The sequence below is a fragment of the Plectropomus leopardus genome, chromosome 3 (genome assembly GCF_008729295.1).
Source record: "Plectropomus leopardus isolate mb chromosome 3, YSFRI_Pleo_2.0, whole genome shotgun sequence".
Taxonomy (NCBI): domain Eukaryota; kingdom Metazoa; phylum Chordata; class Actinopteri; order Perciformes; family Serranidae; genus Plectropomus; species Plectropomus leopardus.
This window is the reverse complement of record NC_056465.1, coordinates 6,769,841-6,780,991: the sequence shown is the minus strand read 5'-3', so window position 1 is coordinate 6,780,991 and position 11,151 is coordinate 6,769,841. Positions and strand designations below refer to the sequence as shown.

The following is an 11,151-nucleotide window of genomic DNA, read 5'->3' as shown; positions in this document are numbered from 1 at the left end:
ATAATATAATAATTATATATGTTGAGTCCTTAATTTTTGATCTGTGCAGTGTGTGTGTGTGTGTGTGTGTTTACTGTAGTTTTTGTCTTGATTTCAGTATAACAACTTACTGAATTTATTTTCGTCTTTTTATAAGCTGCTCCTGGCCAATATTCGTACATTTCCGTTAGTTTAAAATGTACCTCAGAGCAGTATGTTTGACATTCATTTGGTATTTTCACTTTAATGATTATGTTTTTTTTCTCCATTATTTTGAACAGATTATGAAACCACCAACCCCTCATTTTTTGACTTTACAGTCAAATCTAGCGCAGACTTGTCTCCTGTTGAACAGGTGTAAGCCCCATTCCCTCCCGCCCCCGCTGCTCTGTGCACCTGCTTCTGATCTCTCAAACACTCGCTCCCTTTCATGTCTGTGATGAATAACTCATTGAACATCAGGGTCCCATTGTGTCACGTTTTTTATTCATAAAAATACCAGGCATGCATGAATCAATCTTAGGAAAACATCGGGACATTTCCATGCGTTACTCGTGCAGCCACGTGATTCTCATCGCAGCTCAGTCAATATTTTATATATATACACACACACACACACACACACACACACACACACACACACACATACACACATATATATATGTACAACAATATTTTATACAGCAGGTCATACAAAACATGAAAATATAAATAGATTAATATTTTGTGTTTGAGCTTGGCGCTTGATTGCCGTCGTACAGTGGAAATGACCAGTGAACCATGGATACATGACAGACAAACACTCTAAACATCTCAAACACACACACACACACACACACACACACACACACACACACACACACACACACACACACACACACACACAGGGTGGAATGTACTGCGATGACAGCAACTTTTTGCTGAATAACTACACAGTTATTGATGCCACGTCATGTTTGTTTGTTTGTTTTACTGCAGAATGACTGACAGCAGTCGTGATGTGACAGACAGATTCCCAAACAGTTAAACAGCTAAAGCACTGAAAGCTAAGCGCCCACGAAAGTGCACATGAGTCGAAACAAGCAAGTCTGACAGAAAGTCCGGGTGCTTTATGAGAGCAAAGAGTCTATATGGAAACCCCGCGTCTTGGTGGGCATCTTGAGCGCGTGCAGAGCGGCCTCAGGTGCGGCCATGCCCGGTGCTGTGTGCTGGAGGTATGTGAGCACATTCCTGCTGGGCTCTGTGCTGCTGCTGTACGCCCCCTCTGACAGGTACGCGTGCTGCGCCGGGTAACTCAGAGTGTAAGGCAGTACGTGGGACCCTGGGGGCCAGTAGAGCCGGGGAGCGTGGGTTTCTGCGTCAACGTGGCTGTCCTCCCTCCGTTTGAATGGTGTGCTGAGGATGCTGTCGATGGCAAAGGGGCTGGAGAACTTGGCCCCCACCCTCTCCTCCGGCGCGGGGAGGCGGGTGTCCTCGCTGAGGATGTCCGGACTCTCCCGCTCCTTAGCGGACCTCTTGGCGATGCGCTTCCTCCTACGGCGGAACACCCCATCAGCGAAGGTGTACTCGCTGTGCGGGTTGAGCATCCAGTAGTTGTCCTTGCCCCACGGCCTGGACGGGTCCCGCAGCACTTTGAGGAAGCAGTCGTTGAGTGACAGGTTGTGGCGCACAGAGTTCCTCCAGCCGGTGTAGCTGCCGCGGAAAAACGGGAACTTCTTCATCAGGTAGTCGTTGATCTCTGCCAGAGTGAGGCGGCCGCTGCCGGACTCCCGGATGGCCATGGCGATGAGAGCGATGTAGGAGTAAGGGGGTTTGGGTCTGCGGGTGTAGGGCTTTCCCTTGCTGCCGTCGCCGCTCTGGGCGACAGGTGCCGGGCTGTTGGCCACGCAGTCCCCGTCCGACCCCAGCTCGTCCCCGGACAGAGGAGACGGAACTCCCCCCTCAGCGTCCATGCACAACTCCAGTGGCTTCTGCGCGAAGTGGTGCGCTGAGAAAACTTCAAGTTTCATTTCTCCCAAACAGGATGATCTTCTCCGTTTAAGTGTCTCCTCTTGTGTGAGCTGAGCAGCAGGGCAGGTGTAGAGGTCCTGACAGCTGAAATGTCTCTGTGTGTTTGTGTGTTGTAGAGGCTCGTCTGAAGCGCTGGAGGCACCCTGAGCCTCAGTGTGGAGCAGCAGAATACAGATCTGTCTCCGGAGACACGCTTGTCTTGCTATAATATAATGGCTCGGCAAGGGACGGCCCACAGGCGGGGTTTACAGCCCCAATCCATTGAAGCGATTGAGTGATTTACTGTATGTATGTTTACAATTGGACGCTACTGTGCCACGCCAGGGGAGTGAAAAAAAACTGAGGGAGTGAAGAGAGAGAGGGCAGGTATGAAAATCAATCAATCAATCATTCTATCTATCTATCTATCTATGTGGGCAAAGGGTCGTTTTAAGCATTTACTATACATTTTAACGGTATTCAAAAGTTTTCTAACAAAACAAAACAAAACAAAACAAAACAAAACAAAACAGACACTTTGCCTGAGCTTGATTTTGCACCTTGAATATGTTTTTCTTCTTCTATTAATCAAAAATAACAGTTTTATTGAGTCCCCTCTTTTCCTGAATTCAAGATTCAGTAAAGTGCATTAAAAATACTTCAAATGCATTTTTTTTTCAACCTTAGACTCTGCAGTCTTGGTCCGGTTTGATATTTCTCCTCTTTGATCGCTTCCTATGAAAAGCAACAACGATATAGAGAGTTACATTTTAATTTCGGTGGGAAAATGCAAATGTTTGCGCACATCAGCAAAGCCTTCGGGGAGTGCTGAAAAGATCTGTGCGGATTTAAAATGTTCAGTTCAAGCAACACACGATGGACAGAAAAAAAGGGGAGAATAAATGGAGAAAAAGACAAAAACTGGTGTTCACCTCTACCTGTTGCTCTCTGCACCAGCACTCCGGTGGAACGAGGAAGGAACGCGGACGCACAGCTGAAATAAAAGAGATTGGTTTGGATGAGTTCCACCTTACGCACAAAAGATGATATGTAAGATCTCAGGTTAGGCAACAGGGTTGAGGGAATAATATTTTTTAAATGGCAGAGAGGTCATATGAAGTTCAAAGGACCATCGCACCTGCATGCAAAGAAACAGTCGAACAACAGAAGCCTGAAAACATACAAATCACTCTGCGTTAAACTGGTGATGCAAATAAGCAGAGAGAGGGAGGCAGTGTGTGTCTCTCAAGTGTGAGAATCTCACTGTCGAATGTAAATGGTGATCCCGATGACCTTAACAACAGCAGTATTGTTTTATTTAAAGGAAATATAATTAGTTTTCTGGTCTTAAGGTTAGATTATATTTTGGATTTAGCTGTTTCTTTGATATTATTGTTTAAAAACCGCCCTAATAATACCCTTTCTTCCATCTTTTTTGCAAAATCTGGCAATAGTTGCTTTTTTATTTTTGTACAAAGGCTTTATGAAGAACTTATGTCAGTATGAATAAAATGCTGTTTAATAATAGCCAGGGACGGAACAAGAGATTTTGTGGTCCTAAGCAGAGTTCCTCATTATTGCAATGGAGACTGGTGATGGTTTTCCAGATGAGGATGCAGTCAGCTCTACTACTCATGGGGGCCTTAGCTTCTGGCTTGTTACGCAGTAAATAACCAAGACACTAAAAATCACCATGAACCGTGACATTTTTTTTTTAGGAAACACTGCCTCTAACTGCCCTACAGTAACTGTATGAATGAATTATATTTCCACATGTTTCATGCTGTAACATGTAACTCATAAAAGTCATATTAAATGTTTATACACTGAAAACAAATTCAGTAAAATCTGCAAATCTGCAAAGTCTTTAGATCAAAATGTGGTCCTAGTGACACCAACTCTAGCATGAACTTCCACAGAAGCCATTGTGCATATTTTACCAGGTGTTTGTTACGTCTGTCTGTGGACAGATTTTATCAATGTGATAATGTCACTTGTAAAACTGTGATTTCTTTAAATTGCGGATTGGTGTATTGAGGCTGGAGTTATCACATGGCAAGAACAACTGTAGTATGCATCATTGGCACCTCCTGGTGGAGGTAGTAGACAAACAGCAGTGTTTCGTATTGCGTGATTACAGAGCAAATCTTCTGCCTTCAGAATTATGATACTGACACTGCCACATGAAAAAGTTTACATGTTGTGGCTTAGCATTGTGACTGAATAAGGCTTTCTGCTACTGGTTGGCTGTAACTACTAATATAATACTGTGGATGGCATTCATGTAAAAGTGATACAGCAAATTAGCTAAAAAAGTATTTAACCTATAAGAAGCTACTTATTATTCTCACAAAATTTAAGCAATCTCAAAAGGAACATGACCAAGTACATTCGAAATAAAACACATTTGTTTTATGTATTATGACTTACAAAAATTCACATACGACTTCAGTCATCGACTTCACATGTGGCGCCTCCTAATGGTAACTGAGTTCATTTTACCAGGTAAAAGAGGAACAAATATCAAGCTACAATGGTAATGAGAGGAGATTTCAGGGCCATCAGTCTTTATACTGTTTGCATTGTTGCAACAGAGGTTTAGCAACTTAACAGTTTTGACCCTGATGACCAATTAATATCTGAGCCATAAATCAATGCCATGTCACATTTGTCTGCAGATGTTAAGTCAAGCTATAGATGATTATGTGGGGAGTGTAGCTTCTCAAACAGGTTTTAAGTAAACTGACGTCCCTGACACCTGTAAACCTAATGTCTGTTTGTCCCACTAACTCTTCTCCTGTCAACAGCTTTCAGCCAGTTGACAGTGCAGAGAGAGGTTGGAGAGTTAACATAAGTTATGAGATTGGCCTCAGGCCAGTAATAATCATTAAACTGTCTTCTCAGGCACTCCTCCTGTTTTAGCTGCTTGGACTTCGCTGGAACCTGAACAACTTACTGTAACTCTGTACACTTATAGATCATGTGTGTGCCCCCACACTGAAAAGATTTATAGTGACCCTGTAATGAGTTCTGGGAATTATGTGAAAGAAAACCCAAATGAAAGACCCCTGTAGGGATAAAGAGTTTCACCATGATGCCATAGGATATAAGATAAGGTCAGTGTGTAAACTACCAGTCTGTTCCCAACATCACTGTGATATGAATCTATGTCCTGAGCGGTTTTTATGTCTACATGTTTAAATTTTATCACCTAATTATCACCATGGGTGTACATGACAGATCTCAGAGGATGCAGAGCTGTTTGGTGTATGTGTGTGTGAGTGTGTGTGAAAGCATCAAAATTAAGAGGATAAATCGATTAATTACATGAGCATGGACTTGAAGTCTGTGTGTGTTTTTCCAGTCCTGTTAATGAAAGGCTTGATGGCTGCAATTGTGACTTGTCATTAGGTTCACTTAGTATTTTGTTGCTCTGTCAGCATGTTAATACACATAAGCAAAGCAACCAATCTAGCTTTTTCAAACGTTTTCAAAAATTTCCAACCATATTGCATGGTCTTCATCATCAGATATAATTTCCTCAGTTGTCATGAAGATGCATCTGTTGAAATCAGTTGTTTTTAGTTGTTGTTAAAAGTTTCGCGAGGAAATCATGCACACATATCTGCATACTGGGCTTGGCTTGCTAGACGTCGAATTGGATTCATTTTTTCAGAAATGTAAACATTTTTACAGAAATATTGAAACATTTTGAAGGCATATTTAAATTACGTATTTTACTCACATAGGGATGTCTGCAGAGTGTTGATGATTGCAGAAACATGGGTCTAGACCATAGACTGTATAAAGTAATGGACTAAGCTACTGTTATGTCAACTATTGGTTTGTGGACCGCTGTTTTGAAGCCTCAAGTTTGGCATTTTGAACGTCACCATCTTGTTTTTTTTCTGGAGCCAGAAACGACCATATTTGGATGAGAGAGTGGAGATAACATGATTTACTGCAGATAAAAAAGCATGATAAATGATTTTTTATCTGCAGTAAGGTTTTGCATTTCAGTATAGGGGTCGGTGGTGGATTTGCTCTGTTTTGGAGCCAGCCTCAAGTGGCCTTTCAAGGAACTGTAGTTTTCAGCACTTCTGCATTGGCTTTACTTTTCAGACAGCAGTTTGATGCTTAGTCCAGACAGGGATCTACAGCATTTAAAGGACTCCAGATATTAATGTTTAGTGGACTACTGTTATGGGGCCCAGATCTTCTTGCTGTCCTCTCATCTCAAAACAATATGTTTATAGAAATCCACCTTTAAGCGCTAATTTTCAGCAAGTCTTCATACCAGTGCATTCCAGAACAACCAATGAATGTTTTGTTGATTTGGTGAAGTGCTACAGCCAGGTATTTGGAAATATGGAGGTAATGAGTCTAAGTTGGTGAATCATTTTGGGTTTTGGACATGTTTAACCTTCCAAACAAATGGCACATAGGTACATGTTCTGAATTAGTGCCAGTTGTGATGGGAGGAAGAATGTTAATGAAACCAAAGGTCACAACACAACCTTAATCAAATTTAAATTTTGGAAACTGCTTTCGTCTCTCACTGGGACGTTGCTGCAGCAGCTGGAGAGTTGAAACCAAAATGTTTTTGTTGAAACTCAGGAGGCCAACTGCTGTGAGTCTAAAACCAGAGCTGAGAAACACAGCGGCATGCGCGCTATCATTATCACCGCCACTGTGCAACACTCTGCTGAGGCACAGAGAGAATTTTACACCACTAGACCGGTAGTAGGTGTGCCTACGTGTAGTTTTCTCCTTGCAGAGGTGTGATGAGGCTGTATTTGATTTCGGCTGCTCTGCCAAGACGGCTACACACACCTGTGCTGTAGTGATTTGGTGTGAAAGGCAGCACACCTGTTTTCAGTTTTAATCTTCCACATGGCAATTTGGAATCAGGAGTGGAAAGACAATTTCCCCACAGGGATCAATAAAGTATCATGTTATAATTCCTCTCCGGATATCTGGGCTTATTTCAGAACTGCAGCATTTGAGAAGGTCAGGATCATCTTTTACCTTTAGGTTCTGGTGGAAAATGATATATATAATGCAGAAAATTGCTTTAATTGCAAGGTTATTGAGGTCAGAAGAGTCAACTGTGCTCTAAAGTAACATTAGAGAAACACACTCACTTATATAACCTTTGACGTGTCTCTTCTGAAATTGGCACCTTTGTTGTTTTAAGCTCACCTGTTGAGATTTAAAGTGTCTCCTTTAAGTAAGAGGAGAAATCTCTTTTAAGTGCTGACATGAGTGGAATTCCAGTCATTTAAATACAGCGGGTGAATCCTTTGCAGCTCCAAAAATAGCCCCACCTCTGCGGCGGTCTGCACTCACACGCTAACCCTTGTCTGCATGTCTGCGGATGACTTCTTACCTGTATCTCATCTTTGTTTTCTTTCTTCTCAGTGAGTGAAGGGTGTCCAGCCCCCATGTCTTTGTATAAACAAAGTACAGGCTGTGGGTGAGCAGGGCAGGGAGGAACAGCAACAAGAAGCGCTGCGTAGCTGAGATTCCCAAGATTCCCTGCAGCAGATTTAGTCTCTGACAGAGGCCGCTGATAGTCGACATGCTTCATTTGGGCGCTCAGGTAGGTACAGCAATGTGTCTACTTCACAGCCAAACCCAAAAGTCAGACATTCCACATCAATTCCACTCATTCCTGCAGTCAGCACAGTAGGCACCGGTACAGGGGTTTGTGTATGGGGGTGTATGTTTGTGTGCAGCTGTGTGTCTGCTCAGGTGTGGGTGTGAAAGTGTGTGAGATTGTGCTTGTGCTTGGGCTAAATAGAAGACGCATACATTCCATCTAGTTTATTCTTCGAACAGTGATTACTGTAATTACCCAACAATGCGGCCCTCTAAACGTTTGCTGCCTGCTTTGTTGCGCCTCTGTAGAATCATACCTTTGTGTTTTGGAAGATAAATGGTAGGGGGCGTCAGTCCATGTAATCAGAGGCACACCTGAATACTTAACAGTGACAAACAAAAAGTTCCCACGAAGCTGTTTTGATACATAACGCAAGAACTTTGTTGGATACCTGATACACACGCACACACAGACATTAATCCAATACATGCAGTGCCTCACAGAGTTTTCATAACCGCGGTTTGATGAGCATAAATCTTTGCTACTTCTGTGTCAGCGATTAATAAATGAAATCTGATCAAATGAAGCAGCATATCCTGCAGTCAGTTGGCAACCACATGTTGCTATTTTGGGTTCTCCTGCATTCTTACCTGAGGTGCTCACACCTTGCCAGACCAACAGAGAGAAAAAAAAATAGATACATAATAATAAACGGAGCCAACAAGGGTATAATTAAAGTAATTAAGGAAAGAGGTGAAGTACAGGTGAAGTGCAGGTGAAAGGCAGCCTGGCACTGCCAGGACCTCAATCACATGCGAAGGTAGTGATGTCATTCTGGGTCCCCCTGTATCTTATTGCCTGGATACATGCAACATATTTTTTTTACTTCTAACCAGTAGCGTGCGAAGAAGGAATCATGTCCGCACTAACTGGAAACTTCCTACCTTTTGCTCTTATGTCAAAACTGCAGGGCAAATGTGGTCCTCTACAAGAGCAAAGTCTTGTTTTTAAATGCATCTCAAAGTTCCTAAATGCAGCACTACTTGGTCCAAGTTCTCTCTTGGTCAGCCCAAATGATATACCCAAGAGCCCCTCTGATCGGTCAAAGTGCCCCTCTGGTTACTTCAAATGGAGTTCTGGTTTGCGCAAGCGCTCATGTCAGGCCATTCTCACAAACTGTTCCAATGTTTTCCAACAAAAAGTAATCCACCAAAATTTGCACATATTTTACATGTATTTTGAAAGGCTTTAATCATGTGACCAGTGCACTAATGGGAGTCAACAAGGAAGCAGTCCCTAGCAGTCTTGTAAAGAGGCAGTTTGGGGTGGTAGCTGGGACACAAAAAAGCAGACTTTCCCCTGAGACTTTCCCCCCTGCAAATACGTGCTCATGAGGGAATTTTGTGTCATTTTAATGCACATCTTCACAGTGTTTCCTTTTCTAAATTAACCACAATAAATCTACTTGCCTAAACATAACTTCGGTAAGTTTGTGCTAATTACATGTTACATATGTTAAGGACGTAACATCATTTGTGGTGAGACAATTCAAAGGATATCATACGAACTGTTCGATGAGGATATGTTTCCCATGTTGTCAGCCAAAATACCCCTCATGTTTTCTTCTGGTCAGCCCATGTGCAGCTCCTTTTGGTGCTATTTTCCCAGTGGTAGGCCCATGGACCCTTGACTGCAGCTATGGTTGGCCAGAGATTCTCTGGTCCATAAGTGACCTTTGCAAGTTTGCTTCTAGTTAAACCAAAAAAACTCTCTGGTTGACTAAAATGCACCTTTGCTCAGCTTAAAGGGTTGGCTCAAGTGCCACCCTTATTAACCAGGTGGCCCTCTGATCCCCACGTGCCTATTAGTCTAGTCATATACTCCTTTAGTCCTCAAGTGACCCCCTACACCCCAATGTCCCCTGGTCAGACAAAGTTTTCCCTGGGTTGACCTAAAGTACCTTGTCTGGTGGACTCATTTGGCATAGTGGTACATGGCCTCAGGGCAAAAATGAATCCAGTGAAGCTTTCTTTTAAGCATTGTTGTAACTTTGCATGTATAGTAGATGTCTGGCGTGCGTACTCTATCTGCGTATATTTATGCCGACTTTTATCCTTGACTTTTATCCATAGTCTGCAACATCACTTGAACACTTCTGGTGCCTTTGAACAGATTTTCAAAAAACCTGAGATCAGTTGGTGGTCTGCAGTCTACAGAAACTCAAAACACTGAAGAAGCTAACCTGAGTGGACCCCTTAAGCCTGCCTGTAAAACGTTACTGTTAGTGTGTGTCTGTCAATGAGCCTCCGCCATGCGGGCCACACAGACTCAATGCCTGCCCTATCTGCTGCTATCGTCCAATTCAGCTCTTCACACGCTAGAGTCCCCTCGCATGCCGAGCTGTGAGGCGTGGAGGGCGAGGGGGTGGGTAAAGAAGAGAAAGGAGCAATGATTGATCTCTGCCATAGACACCTCGCTTTATCGCTGCAGCTGATAGGACCTACCTCCATTTAGCAGTGCTGTAGGCTGCTTTTGTGTAAGCATAAACACAGGGCCAAATCAGTACCTGTGCCGCACTGTTTACCTGGCAGCCGTTCAGCCCTTTTCTGTCTAAACTTGAAATAGGATCCAAACACTCTACTCACGCATAGTGGTTTGCACGAGATGCTTCGCCTGCCTCTCAACCTACCGCGGGGCTCCGTAGCGCTATTTTTGCACCGTCTGAACCTTAACCGCCCCTCTTATTTCTTTTGATTGAGAGGTGGAACATCTTGCTTGGGGGCTTTAACTGCAAACATAGCACTGATTTTGAGCAGTTACCAAGGAGGCATACCACAGACAACCCCAACAAACACCTCACTGATTGACAGCATTAGTCTGTGGGTTATATTTAGATTCTCTTTTTCTCATCAGTATTTATTATCACAATTAACTGTTTTTAACAGGACAATCACATGCTTATATCCTTGACTTTTCGAAGTCCACAATAACTTTAAAAAACATATGTATGCAACCTTTTTTCAGGCCATTTAGCACATTACAGTGTATATGACTGAATGTAGTATGAAGTTGTACATTTTTTAAATTCTTTCCAAAGGACTAAATAATTTTTGTTTTTTTACTGTAGTTTCTTGGGGATTTTCAAAGGGGTTTTCTAAACTTTTCTAGCATTTATTTGAAAGGGCAGATGTTTTATTTTCATTTAAAAAACTTGTTCTTTATTCAAGCTTACATTATGTAGTATTCAAGAGAAAAGAGAAACTGTAACATGTCTTGAGATATTTGTGGGGGGGCGGCACTTCAAAAGGGGCACTTCACTGAATCTGCACATTCAACAGGTTCTACTCCAGTTCACTCATCACAGAGATTAGTTTATTATTAAGCCTGTGAGATTAGTTGTATTATAATGTTGATTTCCAATTGAGAAACACTAAAGTCTAAAAGTTGAGATAATTTGGCTTCTAGAGCCTTTTTTCCCTGTTTTTTTTTTTTTTTTTAAACTTTGTGGAGGAGAAAATGATTAAGCAAAAGAGCCTGAGACGAGTCATTTATGAGGCAGACTGTTCTGAAGTTCTTGCTAC

General features: G+C 42.5%; 1 protein-coding gene across 1 annotated transcript; it reads right to left on the bottom strand.

Annotated features, from left to right (window-relative positions):
* Positions 1-443: 443 nt before the first annotated feature.
* foxq1b (forkhead box Q1b) lies at positions 444-2,155 on the bottom strand. The gene has a single exon (XM_042483957.1). The coding sequence runs from the start codon at positions 1,986-1,988 to the stop codon at positions 1,089-1,091; it is 900 nt and encodes a 299-aa protein (XP_042339891.1). The 5' UTR covers positions 1,989-2,155; the 3' UTR covers positions 444-1,088.
* Between the last annotated feature and the right edge of the window lie 8,996 nt (positions 2,156-11,151).

Excerpts from the sequence above, each read along its gene's own strand:
- foxq1b (XM_042483957.1), bottom strand. The coding sequence starts at position 1,988 with ATGAAACTTGAAGTTTTCTCAGCGCACCACTTCGCGCAGAAGCCACTG.